This window comes from Medicago sativa, chromosome 2 (genome assembly GCF_051527215.1).
Source record: "Medicago sativa cultivar Bolivia chromosome 2, Bolivia_mono, whole genome shotgun sequence".
Classification (NCBI taxonomy): Eukaryota; Viridiplantae; Streptophyta; class Magnoliopsida; order Fabales; family Fabaceae; genus Medicago; species Medicago sativa.
Genome location: NC_140750.1, coordinates 70,211,482 through 70,234,004, shown reverse-complemented (window position 1 = coordinate 70,234,004; position 22,523 = coordinate 70,211,482). Strand labels below are relative to the sequence as shown.

The window sequence follows — 22,523 nt, the reverse complement described above, 5'->3', positions numbered from 1 at the left end:
CATCTTTAAATACATGATTTCTTCATCCGGGAAGTCAAATTTGATAGGCTGATAATCTTCGATTGGTTGATGAGCCAAATGATCTGCCAGGATACTGCCTTTGATAGCTTTCTGAGTGCGGTACACGATATCGTACTCGGACAACAACATTTGCCAACGAGAAATTCTTCCTGTTAAAACAGGCTTCTCAAATAGATACTTGATTGGATCCATTCTAGATATTAACCAAGTAGTGTGATTAATCATATAGTGGCGGAGGCGCTTGGCAGCCCAGACTAAAGCACAACAAGTTTTCTCGAGTGCGGAGTATCGAGACTCGCAATCAGTAAACTTCTTGCTCAGGTAGTAAATGGCGTGTTCTTTCTTTCCAGTCTCATCTTGTTGACCAAGTACACAGCCCATAGAGTCTTCTAACACCGTCAAATACATGATCAAGGGTCTTCCTTCAACTGGAGGGATGAGAATTGGAGGTTCTAACAAATACTCCTTGATACTATCGAAGGCTTTTTGACAATCTTCAGTCCATTCGATTCCTTGATCCTTGCGAAGCAATTTGAATATTGGCCCACATGTAGCAGTCATGTGAGAGATGAATCTGGATATGTAGTTCAGTCGACCAAGGAATCCTCTGACTTGTTTCTCAGTCTTTGGAGCAGGCATTTCTCTGATGGCTTTGACTTTGTCGGGATCTACTTCGATACCTTTCTGACTGACAATAAAACCCAGAAGCTTCCCGGATCTGACACCGAAGGTGCATTTATTAGGATTCAGTCGGAGTTTGTACTTTCTCAAACGCTGAAACATCTTCAACAAATACTCAACATGCTCTTCTTCAGTCCCCGACTTGACAATCATATCATCTACATAAACTTCAATCTCTTTGTGTATCATATCGTGGAAGATTTTGGTCATACCTCTCTGGTAGGTGGCACCAGCATTGATCAAACCAAACGGCATCACTATGTAGCAGAAGGCGCCCCAAGGCGTGATGAAAGACGTCTTTTCTCTATCTTCGGGAGCCATCTTGATCTGGTTATATCCGGAGAAACCATCCATGAAGGAGAACACTTTGCACTTAGCGGTATTATCAACCAATACATCAATGTGAGGTAAAGGGAAATTATCCTTCGGGTTGGCTTTGTTCAAATCTCGGTAGTCGACACACATTCTGACCTTGCCATCTTTCTTCGGAACAGGTACTATGTTGGCTAACCATTGAGGATACTCAGAGGTGATTAGAAAACCAGCGTCAATCTGCTTTCGTACTTCTTCTTTGATCTTGAGAGCCATATCAGGATGAGATCTTCTCAATTTCTGTTTAACCGGAGGGCATTCGGGCTTCAGAGGTAGTCGATGTTCTACTACTTCCGTATCTAACCCTGGCATATCCTTGTATGACCATGCAAATATGTCGGCATACTCCCTAAGAAGCTCAATTATTCTTTCTTTAACTGTCGCATCCAACAATGCCCCGATCTTGATCTCTTTCATGTCTTCCTCAGTACCCAGGTTGACAATCTCGATTTCTTCCTGATGAGGCTGAATAGCCTTTCTTTCTTGTTCTAACATCCATCTGATCTCATCAGGAATCTCTTCATCCTCTTCTACCATAGCCTCGTAAACAGGGACTTCAAAGTTGGGAGGGAGCATAGGGTTGCCATGTTCAACGGGCTCATTTATGTTTAGTCTGCACATGATTTATGATTGATTTTAATGAGTAAATGCAGACTTTTGAATTTGATTTTTAAAAGGAAGAAAACAAAATAATAAAAAAAACAAATTTTTTTTTGGTTTTATGTGTTACCATTTTTCCAGAAAATGCGAAATAAAATAAAGTAACTGTCGTGATAGAAACGACGATTTTTATTTATAACAAAAGTATTTGAAACAAAGCCCTACATGATTTCACTTTCGTCTGAGGCAAGACGAAAGGAATTTTAAGAAAAACAAAAACAAGACAAACACATTACTTAGAATAAGGCATCACAGAAGGGACGTCCACTGCGATCCAGTTGCAACAAGTTCCTACGGGCGTCACAAAGACAGGTGTTGCTTCTTCGGGCTGATCCTCGAGCAGTGCATTAATCTCTGATGGAGCATGAATGAATCATGCACTATGAAAAGTACCTCCAGTAGGGTTGAATACCCCAGGCTTACTGTTGGGAAAACCTATTCCTTCTTTGCGTTTGTTCTCAGTCAGCTCCACTAACTGACCCCAGCCTTCAGTCTTACCTTCTTGTATTACTCTCTTGGCATCCTTCAGAGAAGCCATACAAGTCTCAACCTTCTCCACATTCTCTTCGGAAGAGAGTCCTTGAAATGAGGATCCATCTGTACTGTTACCACCAATAAAGGAGAAGGATGACAAATGGCTAACCAACAATGCTACCTCACCGTTCACAGTTATGAGTTTCCCTTGACTGACAAACTTCAGCTTCTGATGAAGTGTGGACGTTACTGCTCCAGCGTTATGGATCCAAGGCCTGCCGAGTAGGCAACTGAAAGAGGCCTGTATTTCCATAATTTGGAATTTAATCTTGAATTCATGTGGGCCCACCGAGATAGGCAATTCTATTTCCCCATATACAGACCTTCTAGTCCCATCAAATGCCCTCACCGTCACTGTGCTGGGTTTCAAGAGAGCCTTTGAACATGACAGCTGATCCAGGGTAGATTTTGGCATTACGTTGAGAGCAGACCCAGTGTCTATTAGAACATTTGACAGAGAGTCTGATTTGCACAGGACAGAGATAAGTAACGCCAAGTTGTGGTTTCTTCCCTCCGGTGGGAGGTCTTCATCGCTGAAACTTAAGTTGTTGCAGGCAGTCACATTTCCTACAATACTTCCAAACTGACTTAACGTTACGTCATCGTCCACATAAGCCTGGTCCAAGACTTTCATTAGAGTCTCTCTGTGGGCGTCAGAGCTTGATAATAGAGACATGATGGAGATTTTTGCCGGAGTTTGCAACAGTTGATCCACAATCTTGTACTCGCTTCTCTTGATCATTTTCAGGATTTCATCGTTATCCTCATAGGTGGTTCCACTAGACTGTCCCATGGTTTTGCCTTTACCCACATTCTGCTCCTTCATTGGTTCTTCTACCGGAGCACCAGCTTCCTTCTGAACCACAGAAGGGATAATACGTCCACTTCTAAGAATTTGACTACTTTCGGCGATATTATCCACATGGATTGGCAGATCCAGTGGTATCTTCTTTCCATCTTCTATGATTGCATACTCATAGTTGTATGGGATGGTCTTTTGAGAAGTGTACGGTATCTGTTCTGGAGAGCAAATTACTAGAGGAGTGCTGGTTGGCTTTGCCTGGCTGAGCATTATCACTAGTGGTTCCCGGGTTCTGAATACGGGCGTGATGACACAAACATCTTTATCCTTGTTTTTCCTGGTGACAATTAGCTCTTTTCTGTCTAGCAAACCCTGCACGTCATTCTGGACTTGTATGCAGCCACGAGGATTTACAGAACATATGTCACATGCTTCATGATCATGGTTGAAAAGAATCATCTCACACATCTTTATGTGTATCGGGACCAATGGAGTCTTGATATCACGAGAATTGAGGACTGGGCTGTCTTTTTGATATATTTGGATCATGTTAATAGCAGGCCCATGCGGTGGTAAAGGATTGTTTTGGGCAATAGGGTCAGGGTTTGTGAAAGATAAATCCTTGCTGTGGATTAGTTTCTGAACCGCATCCTTGAGAGCGTAACATTGCTCCACATCGTGGCCTTGTGCTCCTTGATGGAAATCACACGTGAGCTCAGGGCGGTACCAACGAGGTAAGGGATTTGGTATCTGGGGGCGAGGCTTAGTTTGTACAAGGTTTCTCGCAAGCAAAGAGGGCAGCAAGACTTTGTACAACATAGGTATGGGAGGAAAATTGTTTCTAGGAGGGCGAGCTTGTTGTGGAGCTTGGAAATGATGTTGTTGTTGAGGATTATGTGGTTGAGGGTGATATGGGTGTTGGTAGTGTTGTTGAGGATTATGTGGTGGAGGGTAATTGGGCTGGTATAATGGAGGATAATATGGTTGAGGTCCTTGAGGCCTTTGTGGTTGGTGATTTGGTTGTTGATTTGTATTTGTGGAAAATGGTCGGGCTCTTTCGTTAGCCAACATACCGACTTCCTGTTCTTTCTTCCTTGGAAAGTTGCTTCCATATTTCTTTGTACCGCTAGTAGACGCACCGTCTTTCACTATTCGTCCTTCTCGGACACCTTCTTCAACAGTTATACCTACGCGGACCACATCCGCAAAGCTCCTGGATGCACACCCTACCAACTTTTCGTAGTAGAAAGGATTTAGGGTTCTCAAGAACAACTTGGTCATCTCACTTTCTTCCACCTGTGGGCTAACTTGGGCTGCAATGTTCCTCCATCGATGAGCATACCCCTTAAATGTCTCTCTATCCCCTTGAGTTTCAGCCTGGAGGTCGCCTCGATCGGGCGCCATGTCTACATTATAGTCATATTGTTGCACAAAGGCATCACACAAATCCTGGAATTTTTGGATGCTTGCCTTATCCAGATTCGTGTACCATTTCGAAGCCGGGTAAGCCAAACTTTCTTGGAAAACGTAAATGAGGACCTTATCGTCTTTAGCAAACTCAGACATCTTCCTTACGTACATCGTCAGGTGATCATTAGGGCAGGAGTCTCCTTTATACTTTTCAAAGTCAGGTACCTTGAATTTGTGGGGTATCCGGACATCCGGTACCAAACAGAGGTCATAAGCAGATTTCCCGTAAGCTTCTTTTCCCTTTAGAGCTCTCATTTCCCGATGCATTTCTTCATACTTTTCTTGTAGATCGTCGACTCTGTCAGGCGCCCCCACACTCCCAGAATGGAAGATGAGCTCTTCTTCTTGTGGTGTAGCATGAACAGCAGGTGCTGCGTAGGTCGCCACAGCTGGAGGAAACATCGGGACTTGCTGAGGAACCTGAATTGTATGTTGTAAGGGAGGTGTTTGTGTTTCACAGGCAATGGGGCGGAGTATCTCGCCCGCAGTCATGGGCTGAAACCATGGTGTGGAATGTTGTGGAGCAGAATATGTTGGAGTGTCAGCACAGAAAGTCCATTCAGGAGTAGCAGATGTAGTAGCTTCGGTTCGAACTCTGATAGGAGGAGGGGGTGGCGGAGTATGCGCAACTGCCAACACCTTTACCAGAACAGTTAATTCTTCCATCTTCGTTTTCATGTCTGCCAACTCATCCAATTTGGTGTTTAGGGCTGCCACCTCATCACGAAGTGTCGCATTATCTTGCTCGATGCGTTCCATTTTTCTCTTAAAGTTTGCCCGAGTGCCGTATACAATAGTTGACCGGTAGCGAGTGCGTCGGGCCACAGTTGAGACGACTTAAATTCTGATGAAGAAGAAAATTTAGTGAGACTTGAGTTCGGAGATTATGAAATGCAGGATGATGCATGATATGTTTATGCAAAAATGGATATGATTTTTCACTTATCGAAGGACTTATAAAAGTAAAATTGTAAACAAAACAAACCAACCATTGATAATAAATAAAGTGTTTACAAGATAATTCCCTGGCTAACAACTAAGCCGAGGGATGGATTTATAAAAATAAAATGTAAGACATAAGGCAGCAACCAACTCGGGAGGAAGTTTCGATCTTCTATGGAGACGGATACGAACATGTGTTGGCAAAGAAAGCACTTCGCTTCTTCTTCTGTCCTGGAATCTGGCCAATTATGGCCTCCTTCTCTTCGTTCAATCTAACAATTTCCTTCTTCAGCTCGCTGATATCCCGATCCTTCCGTTCAAGTAGGCCCATTACACATTCGTTCTCGCGTACTACTTCTTTATACTCTTCTGTCACTTTTGTATTCTCGTCCATCAACTCAGCTATCTTTTTCTGATATTCCTTCTCAGTCTCAAAGGTCATTGGCATGGGTGGTGCTGGAGTAATTGTAGACAAGAACCTGGTGAGCTTATACGGCATTCCAAAGTCAATGGATCGATCAATAACCCACTGCGTATAGTCTGCATGGACGGCCCCCGTCCGCTTTCCTAACTGGCCTCTATCTCTCCTCCGGATGGCGTGCCAAGCTCGTGCAATTTGACGCCTCATTCTCGCAGTGTCACTCTCATTGTGGTAGTATATGTTATCTAGATGAACGCTGAGAGGCTTTCCTTCCATGGGGAGCCTAAACTGGCGTCTAGCAAGAACCGGATTATAACTGATTCCTCCATACATGCCGATGAGCGGTACATTGTTGAATATCCCGCAACTATCAATGATGGTTCCCTTGTCGTAAGCTGGTTCATACCACACCACCTCATTCGGAGTAAGGGCCATGAGTCTATCTGACCAACGGAGACCATCTGGATTGGTGGTGAAACGAGGAGTTCTGGGTAAGTGAGAGGCAATCCATCTATAGAGCAACGGTGCGCAACACTTGATAAGTCCACGACCCGCCAGGGTACGCTCATGGATGGAGTGATAGGTATCGGCTAACAAAGTGGGAGCAGGGTTTTTTGAAAGGAATATTCGGATGGCATGGATGTCGACAAAGTTGTCAAGGTTGGGAAAAAGCACTAGGCCATAAATGAGTAAGGCAAGGATGGCATCAAAGGCGTCAGCACTGGACATTCTGTAGAAATAGTCGGCTTTTTCGTACAGGAACTTGGTAGGGAAACCTAAGAGTTTGCTATTAGTGGTAATGTGGTCTCTTACTTCGGTAGTTGGTAAATGGAGAGCTTCGGCGATGGTTGAGAACTTAGGAGGATTTTCAAGACCGCTGAAAGGTACTTGATTAAGCACTGGTCGATCAATCCAAAAAGCATATTCTTCCAAAGTGGGAACCAATTGAAACTCAGGGAAACCGAAGCAATGATACTCTGGGTCATAGAACTGAACAAAAGTCCCAAGGAGTCCTTCGTCGACCTTCAACCGGACAATACCAAGCAGATTCCCATGGTCCTGATGGAAGCGGTCTGAGCATTTCACCTTATTCCTTAGATCCCTTAACCTTACAAGATCCAGATTCCTGAAGCTATACTGCTTAAGCTTCCTTGTCTTAAAAGCCATATCTACGATGTTTACAATAAAACTAATATAAATCCTTCAATATTTTAATGAATGGTAAAAGTTTTCATGAATGAATGCATGGATGTATGATCATGCAAGGAAATATGAGAATGTTTAAGATATACAATGTTGGAGCTTTAGGGATAACAACGCCACTTGGTAAGGGCTAAGGTTTTTATTTGCACATGTAACAAAGGTTCTACCAAGGTCCCCAAAGTTTTCAACCACGTCCGAACATTTGTTAGGTGACGAGAGTACTCTCGTTCCAACAATATTCATCGGTTAGTCTCGTTTGGGTATAGTATCGCGTGACGACCAATACGAGAGTACTCTCGACTAGCCACCGCACTACGTCCTAAAAGCCAAGATGGGTTAAAGATGACTAATGGTTCTCAACTTCGACGGTCACTTGAAAGTAACATGCCATACGCGAGTACTCACGTCGACAAACGTATACCTCCAAGATCCCTCCATTGAGTGGGTTATCACATGTACCAATACCGAAGAGTACTCTTGGCAAGGATACTATGATTATACCCGGTCCTATCTTAATTTCCCTCAAGTCCGGGTGTAGGACTTATCTCACCACTTACGTTTAAAAAGGAGATAGAAGAAAGAGAACGAATATACACATAATTTCCATCTTATATTTAAAACATTTTTTTTAGCAAGTTTATACCACAAATTTTAAATAACACCAAGTTAGGCTCAAACCTCTTACTTAAAATCCCCAGTGAAGTCGCCATTTCTGTCGCGTCATTTTTCGGACGGTCAAAAGACCCCTTTTTGATTTCACGACTGAACATTTAATTCTTTTCAAAAGAAAGTGGAAAAAGGTTCAAATACCACGTTTTTTAGGGATTAAGGGTTCGGGGGTCGGTTATATTTAGGGAAGGTGTTAGGCACCCTAAATATTCGTAGTATTCTACGAGAGCCTCTTGATTTTATTTAATTTTTGTGCTATAAACTTGCTTGCTTTTTAAAAAATGGAATTTGAAATGATAAAAGAAAAGAGAGACCTAATTATCTATATTTTATTGATTTGAAAGGACGAGTGTCCTCTGCCTACGTACCCGTGAGGGATCAAAACCTCGTAGTTCGGGGTTGAAATTGACGTTTGATTTGTTTTGTGTTTTTTATAGTTTTTTGAAAAAAGGTTTTAAAATGAAAAGCCAAATGGCAAATGAGAATTTGTTTATGTTTTTTTTAATTGAAAGAAAAATAGACTCGAAATAGAATTAGAATTGATTGATGATTTGATTAAGAAATTAATAAAATGAACGATCACTTGATTTAAGATCAAGGTTTGTTTATGAAAATATTTTTGTGATTTTGACATGTTTGCATGTTTTTGTTGTTTTTGAACATTAATTGAAAATTAAACTTAACGGAGCAATAAAAATAAAAGCGGGTGGACTTGTAGTGACGTTGGATCACTACATAGTCCCTAACCTAATCTTTTTGCATTTTTTAATATGTAAAGCTGTAAAGAAATAAAAGACCCACACACGCACGCTATTTTTCGTTTATGTTTACATTGGCCCTAATTACATGTTAAATTTTGCAATAAAATAAGTAACAATAATTTAAATGCATGCGATAAAAAAAATAAAAATAAATAAGATGAGATGAGATACGAACAAGAAATAAAATAGAAATGCATGAGAACGAAAATAAAAATGCTAGAGAAATTAAAATGCGTGAAAGAAAATAGATTTAGGACCAGAGCACTCTGGATTAATTTAATTAACAAGGACCAGATTGTTCTGGAGAATGAAATAATATTAATAGTTAAATTAGGACCAGAGCATTCTGGATTGATTTATATTTAATGACAAAATTTAAATATGCATACGATAATAGTAGATAATAGAATGTAATGCGAAAATAAAATAAAAATGAATGCGAAAATAAAAATGGACCAGAGCACTCTGGATTGATTTGTATTTAATGACAAAATTTAAATATGCGTGATGATATAATAAACATAAAGTAAAGGAATAAAGTGCAAAAGAAAAAAAATATGAAAATGCAAGAGAATGTTAAAATGCATGCAAAATAAATAGAGTTAGATGCTGGGGGGGGTATGCAAGCAGTAAAGGGGGTGCAGGAATTAAAAAAAGCTGAATTGGGCTAAGGCTGGTGGGGCGCGCAGATGGGCTTTTATGGGTTTGGTTCAGACCGGTCCGGTTTAAGAGAACCGGACCGGTTCAGTGAGTAATATAAATACATGAAGGGTGGTTTTTTTCATTTTTATCTTTTCCTTCTCTCTCTAACATGTTTCTAGAGAGAGAGACTCCCTCCTCTCTCTTATCTTCTTCTCTCGCCGGTGAAGGCAGGTGGTGGTGGTCGGAGGTGGCTCCGACGAGGCGGCCGGCGAGCCATCGCGGCGGCGCCGCCGCGTCGGAGCCCAAAGTGTTTTTTTTTTTTTTATTTTTTTTCGTTTCTTGCTTATTTCTTCTTCTCTTCCTTATTCTAAACTCTATTTTTTAAAAATGGGTCTGTAACACCCCAGATCTAACAACACAGAATAAAAAATTACCCCTTTTGTACCTTTTGAATTGATTCAGTTTTTAGAGCTGTGGGTGTTTGGATCGGTGCTGTTCACGTGTTTGTCGTGTGGGTTTATGGTTATGGTCGATTGTGTATGGTTGTTTTGTGATGAGGGTTTGTTGTTGTGATGATATGCGATTTGAATGCTTGGTTGAGGGATGTTTACGTGACTGTATTGTGGCTTTGTGAGGTTATGTGTTGATGATGTTATGGTTGTTTGTTCGATGATGATGATGGTTTTGAATTGGATATTTCTTGCTGTTGTTTCTTTGTTGGAAAACTCTTGTCTGTCGAAAAATTCCTTTCTTTTGCTGGAAATTTTTCTCTATCTTTGTTGGTTGCAGGTGTGTTTGTATTTATAGACTTGATTGAGACATTTGGTCCCTTAAGCAGCGACACAAACTGCCCTTGTTTAGGGTTTGAAGGACCTGACAGCCTGTTGAGCTATGGTAGATATTTTGGACAAAATTTTGGACTAAAAAAAATAAATGAATAATAATAATAATAATAATAATAATAATAATAATAATAATAATAATAATAATAATAATAATAATAATAATAATAATAATAAATAAAAATAACACTAATAATAATAATAATAATAATAATAATAATAATAATAATAATAATAATAATAATAATAAATAAAAAATGAGAGAAGAGGGCCCGACTCGGAACCAAATATGAGGTATTTTAAAATACCTCTCTGCCGAATTTTTCGCTGAAAAGTCAAAGACTGATCAGGGTTCGAGGACACGTGTCTGTAATATCTTGGGTCAAAAATTGGGGTATGACATAACTTGAGCAAATTTTTTAACATCTAGATCAGGTATTTTGATCTACTTGTATTCAGACATACATATATATACTTCTTCAAATCTGCCGTATATAAACAAATAAGAGTATTTGGCAAGAACATGCACCCAATTAGTGTCAGTAAATTGTTCTACAAATAAAATAAGTGCTTTCAGAATAGTAGTTCAAGGGCGTATATATGATACTTTCAATACATAAACATGTACATGTAAGTAATCCACTCATGCATATAAGAGATTTAGTTCAATTTGCACTATATAGTCACTTTAGGGACTATGTGAAAATATTGCCAAATGTACACACTGTTTCTTTGCATGTACGTTAGAAATTTAGAATAAAACAATAGATCATGGTATATACTTGAAGGATAGTGCTTTCAGGATCTATATCAAGATAACTTCTAAATTGGGTATAAGTCAGGATCTATATCAAGATAACTTCTAAATTGGGTATAAGTCAGATTATCAAAACAAAAATCAACACCATAAACAATTGTGAAATCAATAACCACTTAATCAAAAAATTATAAACTACAAAAAACGCATGAAAATGTTAAGAAACCTTCCATATTAGAAAACAGAGAAAGTGAGAACTGTTGCCATTGCACAACAGCAGCAGACATGCTAGAAACCTGCTCCAAACTATGCATAAAATCCTTAAAACTCGCTCCAAATTATGCAGAAAATTACCTTGGACCAGCTCCAAGTTATGCAGAAAAAAACAACCAAGAAAAACACCTGATTCAGTAAAGTTCAAACTCCTATAGGCAACTCAATATAGAGGATGAGTTTTGAGTGAATATATATTCTTTCGCTGCACATGTCTTTATTTCTTTCTCATTGGCCATTCTTCGACCAAAATCAATGGCTTCCAATGGATATAACAGTGCATCCCTTTAGAGATTTTGAACAACCTATCAATATATCAATTCACCTAGCAATCAAATGTTCAAAAAATTAAGAAAAATAACAAAATCTTAGAGAAAGCTGCTACCTTAACATTGTTTTTTTGAAGCATCGAAATTTATTGAAAGCTAAACCTTGCAACAGTAGGAGAAGGCAAGGCAATAACCCTTTGCTTACAGAGAACCACGCAGGGGATTAAACCAAACAGGATAATCTGTCAAAACCCCAAAACAACATATTTAGTGCACCTAATACTACACAAACATTCAGAGAAACCAACATTAGAACAACATTGTCATCTTCAGACGGGTTTACCAGTTTTGATGTGCACCTATTTTAAGGGACTGATTGCAGCTTTTATTTTTTTGACTGGAATGTGAATCTATAAAAGATATATAATTTGGTTAAATAAGAGATCCATTCTAATGATCAAGCCAATCATCCTATTAAAGAAATTCCCTAATCCCTGTCATGAAATTAAACAAATAAAGAACACTTCATTCAATTACCAAAGTTTCAGAGAAAAAATAATAAATATATTGAGGGACAAAACATCATGCTCTAAATGTCTAGACATGGATTAAGATCTCCAAATAGTCGGGGAGGACAGACTAATAACTATCGCAATCCAAACCAAGATAAAAAAAAGAAGCCACAAAATATAATCCGGATTTTTTAGAAGCAATAACACAATGAAGCAAAAAGGCATATGATACATAGTGAGTCATTTTATCCAAAAAAAAATCTATTTTTTCCTTAAAAAAAATCACTTTCTATTTTATTTTGTTTAGGATTTTTAGAAAAATCATTTTATCAAAAAAAATCTATTTTGACCCTAAAATGAAAAGTTAATTAAGTTGGTCTACAACCAACTTAAACCAATTAGTATAGTACACGCTAGTATTTTTTTTATTTTATTTTTTATAGAAAATACGCAGTAGTATTTATCTTAAGACCCGATACTTAATAGGTACCTCCATTGTGGAAAACTTTTTTGGGGGTCTTGTAAGACCTAGGATCTCACTTAAGACCCTCATTCTTAAGTGGACCCCACAATACATTATATTAAAATAATCATTGTATTGTTATTTTTGTTAAAATGTAAATGATAAAGAGTTATTTGTGAGACCCATTTAGACTTTTTGTTCGAGGGTCACTATTAGAGTGATTGAGTGCTTATTAGATACTGTTATTAAAAAATTATAAAAGAGTGATGTGTATACGTGAGACCTGTTTAAGACCTCAAAATTGAGTGTCTCCATTGTAGATGCTCTTATGTGATTGGAGAGGATCCAAACCCTCTTTTTGGTTGGTGTCTCAATGTTGCAATTTACTTATTAATACATATTGTTTTATGAAAAATACTAAGGACACAGGTTAAAAAAACTAAATTAAAAAATATTTTATTGGAATTGTATATTCAATATCTTAAAACTTGTGAAAAATTATCTTTTCAATATGAAATTTGTCTTTTTTTTAACTTATTAACTTGTGCCCTTAAATTATACAAGGAGCACAAGTTAGCATTACCCTTTTTTATTGTTTAAAATTTAAGTGAGTCTCACTAAGTTATGCGAGATTTATATAAATTTAAAAAAATATGCACTAAAAATATGTGTTGTTTTTTTTTGACATAAAAAAATATGTGTTGTTAACATTAACCTTATATGCGAATTTTGCCGTGCTTTCTATGTTTCCGCGAGACCCCAACAATTAGGAACTATGCTCCTTCGACAAATGACATTATGGTATTTGCGATGGCATGAATTGGGAATGTTGGTTGTAACTTTTTATAACAAAGCTGAATCTTTTTTAGTACTTTTGTAACAAAGCTGAATTGGGGATGCTGTGGCTTTATAATAAAGCAATGAAGATAGGGAACTAAATTAACGATTGATGTGTAAACTTATTAAGATTAAGATAAACTAGATTGCCGACCCGTGCGCCGCACGGGTCTTATAAGCTGAACGAATTCGTATATAATTCCGTATCCTCGTCGTCTTCGTTAGTTATCAGTATCGTCAGCCCTTCATCCGTATGCACATTGGTAAACTAATATGCTTTTAAACAAACAATGAACCTAAGTAAGAGAATTCCCACCTAACGAAGAGCTATTAATACAATAAGTCTGTATCAATAATCAGTGAGAGGAAGGCTAACAAATGTTTCACCACACTATGTTTTTGTCTACAACGTAAATTAATGCCCTTGGGAAGCAAACAGCCGTCTGACCCAAAATTGAATAAATATCAGTCTAATTATTTATAAAGAATTAAAACTATTTTTTTCCATTGTTTTTAAAATCATCAATAGAAACTAAAACTATATATAATGATTGCCATTGTAATTTCCATTGCTTCTTCATTGTTTTATCCATTGTATTTATCACCGTCAACAACAATCACTTCAACTTCTTCTACTAATTTCCACGTATATGCGCACTCAGTTAGAAAATTGAACAACAAATACATTTGCCTACCATGAACAATCACAACTAACCAATGTGGCACTAATAACATATCTTAATGAACTAATATAAATCACGTTGGGTCAGACCACTGCAAAACGTTTCTTTTTTGGAACGGCGGAACGAATCGTCGGAGGAAAATTGAAGGAACGCTGAAAAAATGTAATTACCTTCATTTCAAAACCCACGATTTGTAATCGTACGCGCGTTCTCATCTTCTGCTCCGACCACCAGTATTACGTCTTGACCTTTGTCGTCGCCGCCGATGGATGGGGGAGAAGATTGGCGGTGGTGATGATGATAAGAGAAAGAAGAAGAAACGCGTGTTGTTTTGCTTTGGTTTCTATTCTATTGTTTACGGCTTTTTTTTTTCTCTTCTTTTGTTACTATAGTTGTGCTAACGTAATTAAGGTTTAGGTTAGGGTAAAACAGGAATTTTATTCATTAGGGCTTAGGTTTAATTAGGGCTAAAATGTTGGCATGGGTTAACTTTTATATATAGAAGATAGATAAAGTAAAATAAAAAACGAAGAAAATAAAAATATGAAGAGTGTTAACTGCTTGAAAGAGCTTGTAAATGAAAATTGCTCTTGACACATTTGGTTTGGCTGAGAAACACAAGTAAATTACTCAAATACCCCTCGGCAGTTAACTGCCGAAGTTTAGTAGAACCGGCTGCAGTTAACTCCCGAGGAAAACCTCGGCAGTTAACTGCCGAAGTTTTGTTATAAGAACAGAACTGGCATAGGAGTTTCCAAAACTCCATTGTTACTTTTTTGGTTCTCCAAAGTGCGATTTTCAGCCATTTCAAGCCATTCCGAGCCCATTTCAATCACAAAAACAAGTACGTTGTTTGAATCTTATTGCATTGTTGTTTTGTTGTTGAATTGTTTGTTTTTTTTTTTTGTTAAATTTCGATTATATAGGTTTTATTGATTTTATGATATGTTAGATTTATGTTTAGGTTTTATTGCTTTGACGATTTGTTGTAGAATTGTTAAAATTGTTAGAATTGTTAGGTTTATGTTTTATGATTTTAGGATAGTTTAGGTTAGAATTGTTAGGTTTAGGTTTTGATCAATTGTTGTAGAATTGTTAGAATTGTTTAGGTTTAGGTGTAGGTTTTGATGATAGTTTAGGAATTGTTGTAGAATTGTTTAGGTTTAGATGTAGGTTTTGATGATAGTTTAGGAATTGTTGTAGAATTGTTAGAATTGTTTAGGTTTAAGTGTAGGTTTTAATGATAGTTTAGGTTTAGATTTTTTGATTTTATGATTTTATTTCATTGTTGTTTAGTTTAGGTTTTGATCGTCAATTTTTTCTTATGTAGACATGTCTCAGAATCAGAACCAGGGTAACGTTCAGGGTGATGAGAAGAAGAAAGAAAAATTGTCTACGACATGGCACGGAATCATATCTGATGGTTCCGTCCAAAAGAAGGATTCGAAGGTACCGGTGTACAATCAGTCGAGGTTGAGGAGGAGCTGGAGGACATGCTACTTTGGTCCTCAACCAAAAGCAGGTGTCGCAGGGATTGTAGCGGGCAACCCGATTGACTTGTGTGACGATGAAGATGAATGAATGTAATGGCTTGTAATGCCTAATTGTTTTGGATCTTTTTTATGTTTTTTTAATATGTCGTGCACATTTTGCTACATTTTCCTTAACATTATGGTGCTTTTGAATAAAAATCACTTTTTGAATAATTTCAATTAAAGTCCCGTTTTGAATTTGGAATAATTACGTATTCGAATAAAAACTAATTAAATCTAACGTGAATTCGAATAATTAAAATTGCGACAGCGTGAATTCGATTAATTAAAATTGCGACAGTGTGAATTCGAATAATTAAAATTACAACAGCGTGAATTCGATTAATTAAAATTGCGACAGCGTGAATTCGATTAATTAAAATTGTGACAGCGTGAATTCGATTAATTAAAATTGCAACAACGTGAATTCGAATTCAAATTGCGTATTGAATAAATTCGAATAAAAATGTACATTACATTACATTAATTATATTACATTCGGGTTGCACCTTCAAACTACAACAATTATCTTACCCTTGAATGGGGTAAATTCAAACTCGCTAAGCAGCAGGACTCCAACATCCGACCGGCAGTCCCATCGTTCCATTCAAAAGATTAAATTCTTGTTAGGTTTGGTTTAAATGACGGTATTGAAGTGTCAAAAGAATGAGGTCCAGTCCTTGACATTTCAATACCTTCATTTAAACCAGCCTAACAAGAATTTAATCTTTTGAAAGGAACGATGGGAATGCCGGTCGGATGTTGGAGTCCTGCCGTTTAACGAGTTTGAATTACCCCATTCAGAGGAAGACAATTGTTGTAATTGGAATGTGCATTCCAACTACAACAATTGTCTTACCTTTAAATGGGGTAAATTCAAACTTGCCAAACAGCAGGACTCCAACGTTCGTCCGGCATACCCATGGTTCCATTCAAAAGATTAAATTATTGTTAGGCTTGGTTTAAATAATGGTATTGAAGTGTCAAAAGAATAAGGTCCATTCCTTGACACTTCAATACCTTTATCTAAACCTGCCTAACAAAAATTTAATCTTTTGAAAGAAACAATGAGAATGCTGGTCGAATGTTGGAGTCCCGTCGTTTGGCAAGTTTGAATTACCCCATATAAAGGAAGACAATTGTTGTAGTTGGAAGGTGCATTCCCTACCTAATCACAATCTTCTGGCGGAATCAGACTCTTGATGATATCTTCAGTTGATCTCAGCAACTTTACTCGCATATCGATCCACTGGAACATGTTGTGCTCCCAAAACATGCTCGTCACGTTTTCGTCGTTCTTTAACTCCACCCAAGTGAATGATACTCTCCTCCTGTCGAGCGTTGGACGTTTATACCGAACGTTTTGCACCCTCCTTGTGTCTCCGGGGTTGACTCCTTGGTTGAATTCATCCAGTTCATCCTTGAGACCTCTTAACGTTACACCAAGGCACCGAACCTTCAACCTATGAGGTTCTCCGCCGTTGAATTGTGCATGAACGTCGATCCATCCGGCCATTGTTTCAAATCTACACAATAACAAATTGAAAACAATCAATGAAAAACTTATTCAAACATTTCATCAAACACTTGAAGTGTAAATTTTACATAAACTCTAAAAATCATAAAAATAACACTAAAATGTTTTACCCTAAAAAAAACATAAAAATAATGTAAAATATAACAAAATTATTCAACTTATATTTAATCTTAAAATAAATCACATACTCTTACATGTAAATATACTTAAAAACTAAAATAAAAAAATAAATATAAAACACCAAAATAAAAAATAACCCTAAAATTCTAAATTATAACATAAACATCATGCAAACATTTTAACAACATTAATCAACTAACATCTACTCTAAAAATGAATTATAACATGTAAATCTACTCAAAAACTAAAGTAAAATAAATCTATCAAAACCTAAATAATAAAAACATTTATAACAACTAAAATGTAAGTTAATAGCATTATAATTACTTACTTGTGATTTTGTTGAATTAATTTGGTTGGATTTTTTAGAGAGATTTGGAAAAAAAAATTGTAAGATGAGATAAATAATGGATGAGAGAACTTCTGTCATATTTGTAGCAGAAGATCATCGGCAGTTAATTGCCGAGATTTTTCTCAGTAGTTAACTGCAACCGATTTTGAAGAAACTCGACAGTTAACCGCCGAAAAGTATTTGGGTAAATTACCCGTGTTTATCAGCTTTTACATACGTGTCAACATCAATTTTCCTTGTAAATTAATTGTGACCTAATTTCGGTCGGTAAACTCGTATGATAACTTACAAAAAGAAAAGACCTCAAAAAAACAAAATACCTTTTACCTTTTTTCTTGAATCATTTTTTAGCAACTTGGAATTTTGTGATCCTTTACAATACTATCCGATTTAAGTAAGTATTACGCGCTTAGTTGGTAACTGAGTCACACGTAACAGAGCACCTGAACCAGAAACTTCCATCTCGTGTTTCTTTTCTCTTCTTCTTTCTTCTTCTCTTGTTTATATCTCTCTCTGTTTTTGTGGGCTTTTCTCTTTCAATTTCAACAACAACTCCAGTCAAATCAAATCGAACCTACACAGTTATCTCCCATCAATGTCTTCCTACGGCAGATACAATTCTCAATCATACGCTCCATCTGCACCTGAATTACCACCACCTTCTAATTCTAACTACACCTCCCAAAATGCCAACTACACCCAACCCCCACCTCCCTGTTACAACAACTACACCCAACCTCCACCTCCTTCTTCAAACTACAACAACCACCCTCATAATTACCCTTCCGCACAAGTTTCTTCATCTGGGTACACTTCATCTTCATCTGGGTATCCTCCTTCTTCTTCATCTGGGTATCCTCCTCCTTCTTTATCTGGGTACCCTCCTTCCTCTTCTTCCTCTGGGTATTCAAATTTTCCACCAGGAACAAACCAAGATGTTATAAGAAGCTTTCAAATGGTAGATAGAGATCGAAGTGGTTTCATTGACGATCGAGAATTGCAACAAGCTCTTTCTTCTTCTTTTCATAGCTTTAATTTAAGGACTATTCGTCTTCTTATGTTTCTCTTCAAACATCCTCATGAATCCCTTAGAATTGGTAAACTTTTATTATTTTTATTTTTTCTGATTTTGTTTTTTTTTTTTTGGGAGGATTTAATTGATGTTAATTTTTTGTTGTTTGTGTTGTTTATAGGGCCAAAGGAATTTACAGAGCTTTGGAATTGCCTTGGTCACTGGCGAGTAAGTCTCTTTTTCATTCTTTGATCAACTTGGAGTAAAACAACTTAATTAAGTGTTTATAGCATAGAAGCTTGTCATATAAGTGCTTATATATAAGCTAGTATTTCTATAACAAAAGATGAAATAAAGCCAAATTGTTTTTATACGAGATATAAGTTGTTTTGATAAGCTATTCTCGAGTGTTTGTGGAAATTAGCTTAATACAACTTATGGGTGTATTATAAGGTTTTTGCATAAGATCAAATGATTTAATCCATACATGTACTTTGTATATTCTCTATTCTCTGCAGACAAATAGTGTCTGTCTGTTGTTTCAGCAGTTTAGGTATTTTTGTGTGAATTAATTTAGTTGCTTGCTTCCCTAGAGCAGAAGCCATGTGGGTAGAAAATAAGGTTAGATGCTATAAAAAGAAAGGAGAATGCTAACAAGTGTCTTGACTTAGGGGCATATCTTAAGAAACTTAATTTAGAAATATCCGTCTTAAAATCTTGCATTCAACTTTTAAAAAGTCAACATATTGTTTCCTTCAACGTTAAGTTCCTAGATTTTGGGTTCCTTACCAAGACCTAGAAAGGAAATTCGGTTAATTGTTGGCCTATTTTCATGTTAAATGGCTTATGATGAATGAATTGGGCAATCTTTCTCCCTTTAGGTTTTGTTTGAGAGTTTGGAGGAAAGGGGAAGGGGAGGGTTGGAAATATAGGGGAAAATGGTAAAATTCACATTTTTTGAAAGAGTAATTTTGTAGAGAATGATAAATTAATGCTTATGATTAATATATTTTTAATTTTAAGAATATGATAACTACATAGATTAAATTTAAAGAATTCATGTAAACCCTCCAAAACCCCCCCAAAATCCTCCTCTAGTACAATTTTTTAGTTCCCCCAAATGAGGAGGGTTTTGTATTATGAAGAAAAATAAACCCCCCAAAGCCTTACCCTCTCAATGTCATCTATTTCTTCCACTTGTTCCTTCCTTTTTTCCAAACCCCTCCCCTCCAAACTCGCAAACAAAGCCTTAGATGGTTTTCTGAATTGAGTTAGAGCTAGTCCATTTTGAATTTCGATGTAGTGATGTAAAGCCTTATATGGTCAATGCAACATGGGAAGATTGTTGATTTGTTACGCTGGATTCTAACAGAAAAAGAGGAATGATTTTTGACATTACAATTTTGATGTTGAATATGTGTTGTTTGATTTTTTTTGGGCTTATTCAATCACCCGGTCCTTTAACTTAATTGATTGTCTCAATTTAGTCCCCTGACTATAATTTGTACCAATTTGGTCCCCTATGTTTTGCTCCGTTACTAGTTTTAGTCTTTTCTGTTAACTTTTTTTGAGAGAAACTAACAGAAAGGACTAAAACTAGTAACGGAGCAAAACATAGAGGACCACATTGGTACAAATTATAGTTAGGGGGACCAAATTGAGACAATCAATTAAGTTAAAGTTAAGGGACCGGGTGATTGAATAAGCCTTTTTTTGTCTATTTTTTTAATGTGTTTGGGCTGTAGAAGATAAAAGGCAAGAGAGATAGTGATAAACACACACAGTGTCCCATAGGATGTCCGTGTTTTGATGTTCAAATAACACAACTGAAAAAAAATAATTCTGGTGCACCATATTTCTTCCGGTTCATATACTTGTACGGTTGTCAGCTTCCATCTAAAACACCAAAGCTTTTTTTTTTTTTGTTATATACTTTCCTGTCTGAGTTGTATCAAATTTTGTTACCTGGCTAGCTTCCATCTAAAAATCTAAGCATGTTTTGATGTTATGTGCTTTCTTTTCTGAATTGTGGCAAATTTTTCTTAAGGAATTGATTAATGTATCACATATCTTACATCATAGTTGTCCAGTAATATGGACTTTGGAGGTTTAATGCTATATATATTAGTAGTGGTTCTTATTTCAAACATTGTAAAACACTACCCCTCTTCTTCATGTACATCCTGAACCGGAATATAGTTTTTAAAATTGTTCCAACGTGAAATATTTCACTATCACTAAAAAAATGTCACACCATCTACCAAGATTGTAACTTTCTAAATAATTGCATCATATAGTTCAGTGACAGTGTAAAAGTGGATCAGATTTAAACCCTACTTTGACTACTTCATCCATGTTGTGTGATAAGCCATTGACTCCTCTCTACTGCAATTAGTGATAAGTGACACGATTCTTGCTACACCTCTATTTGTATTTGAATTTGACAGGATGTTTAAATTTTGTGCTTTAATATAGAATTTCATCCCATGTGATTCCCTCTGAATTTTTACTTTGCTTGTAGGGCATATTTGAGAGATACGACAAAGATAGGAGTGGAAAAATTGATCCATTAGAGCTAAGAGATGCTCTGTATGGTATTGGATATGCAGTACCAGCCTCAGTTCTACAACTTCTGCTTTCAAAGTATAGTGATGGAAATAATAGGAGGGTTGAACTCGGTTTCGACAGTTTTGTCGAGTAAGACATTTTATCTGGATCTCTCAAGTGCTTATTTTTTTTTACACTAATTTATTTGAAAAGAGTAAACTTCAATTTTGGTCTTGAAAGATTTTAATTTGGTCCTGAAAAGATTTTTTGTACCACATTGTTCTTAAGATTATGCATGAATAGCTAATGGAGTGAAATGTAACAGATTGGTATGAAATTATCATGTTCTTATTTAGAATTTTTATGATGAAATAGAAAACTGTTTCCTTATCATACTTCCCAAACAAGGATGGAACGAAATCTATCAGATTTCATTTCATTATATCTTGCTTTAAATAATCCAAACAACATATTTTAGTATCATTTCATTCTACTCCATATCGTTTCCTTTTACCAATCCAAATAGATAATTTTCTTACATTAAAATAGTCGAAAGACTTGCTATTTACATTAAAATATCATGCGACGATAACAATCATCATCTGAGGACCATTTTTATATCGCTAATATTTCAAGCACCAAATTAATATTATGAAATCTTTCACGACCAATTTGAGGTTTATTTTATTTGGAAATGTCCTTATATATCTCATGTTCTGTTTTTGGATGTGTGCAGGTGTGGGATGATTATCAAGGTAAAACTCATTGAGCTTTTGAAGCTGAGGACGTGCTTCTCATATCTATATTTCTTCAATTGTGTTTATTATTGTCCCCTTCCATACTTGCTCCACTGTTTTAGTTCACATATTTGGTTTCGGACGAAGATTTTTATGCCATTACATTCATGTGCACCGTCTTTGATTATATCTAGCTTTGGAAGCTAAGGACATGCATCTCATATCTATATTTCTTAATTTGTGTTCCTTATTTCCCCCTTCCATTGATATATGCTGATTTACCTGCTTCATGGTTTCAGTTTGAATATCTGGTTTCGGACGATGATTTTATCCTGTTACATTCACGTGCATTGTCTTGATTATGTGATAGGAAATAAACATTAGGGTGCATGTGATAAATTTTGCAAAAGAGAATAGGACATAAGCATTTTGGAAAAAGATTTATTCCCTTCACTTTTTAGAAATTAGCTTTTTCAACTAAGTGTTGCCCCTCTGATTTACTTGTTTGTTACCATGCTAATTACTTGTTGCACTTTCAGGGTTTGACCGACAAGTTTAAGGATAAGGACAAGCGTTACTCGGGTTCAGCTACAATTGCTTATGACGACTTTATGTCTATGGTCATTCCGTTTCTTGTATCTTATGATTAAGAAGTTGTACTCATCGACAAATTTTCTTAGTTTTTGTGTGCTACATTCAATTGATTGTTTTATGTGTTTGGTTGGTTGTCCATAAATTTTTAAGCTGTAATTATCTGTTCTATTTCACTTTGATTGAGCAATAATAAGGCAAGAAAAAGTGATTAAAAACAGGTAAATAAGCAATGTAATAAATTGGATAGTAGTTAATAGAGCTGAAATGTGTCTTTCACA

The 22,523-nt window shown here is 36.6% G+C and overlaps 3 protein-coding genes across 3 annotated transcripts; 1 reads left to right on the top strand and 2 right to left on the bottom strand.

The window, feature by feature from the left end:
• Positions 1-2,107: 2,107 nt before the first annotated feature.
• Positions 2,108-5,299, bottom strand: LOC146950220 (uncharacterized). The gene has a single exon (XM_085748615.1). The coding sequence runs from the start codon at positions 5,297-5,299 to the stop codon at positions 2,108-2,110; it is 3,192 nt and encodes a 1,063-aa protein (XP_085604741.1).
• A 355-nt stretch (positions 5,300-5,654) lies between these two features.
• On the bottom strand, positions 5,655-7,070 carry LOC146950219 (uncharacterized). The gene has a single exon (XM_085748614.1). It carries the CDS (start codon positions 7,068-7,070, stop codon positions 5,655-5,657), a length of 1,416 nt encoding a protein of 471 aa, XP_085604740.1.
• A 10,703-nt stretch (positions 7,071-17,773) lies between these two features.
• Positions 17,774-22,523, top strand: LOC146950218 (Calcium-binding EF-hand family protein). The gene is made up of 5 exons (XM_085746150.1): positions 17,774-18,452; positions 18,549-18,595; positions 20,889-21,064; positions 21,651-21,669; positions 22,191-22,523. Exons 1-5 carry the CDS (start codon positions 17,951-17,953, stop codon positions 22,299-22,301), a joined length of 855 nt encoding a protein of 284 aa, XP_085602276.1. The 5' UTR covers positions 17,774-17,950; the 3' UTR covers positions 22,302-22,523.

What these genes read in the sequence shown, in the direction of transcription:
- LOC146950220 (XM_085748615.1), bottom strand. Translation starts at nt 5,299, where the DNA reads ATGGAACGCATCGAGCAAGATAATGCGACACTTCGTGATGAGGTGGCA.
- LOC146950219 (XM_085748614.1), bottom strand. Translation starts at nt 7,070, where the DNA reads ATGGCTTTTAAGACAAGGAAGCTTAAGCAGTATAGCTTCAGGAATCTG.
- LOC146950218 (XM_085746150.1), top strand. Translation starts at nt 17,951, where the DNA reads ATGTCTTCCTACGGCAGATACAATTCTCAATCATACGCTCCATCTGCA. An exon ending in TCATGAATCCCTTAGAATTG is followed by an intron (nt 18,453 to 18,548) that starts GTAAACTTTTAT and finishes TGTTGTTTATAG; the next exon opens with GGCCAAAGGAATTTACAGAG. An exon ending in ATTGCCTTGGTCACTGGCGA is followed by an intron (nt 18,596 to 20,888) that starts GTAAGTCTCTTT and finishes CTTTGCTTGTAG; the next exon opens with GGCATATTTGAGAGATACGA.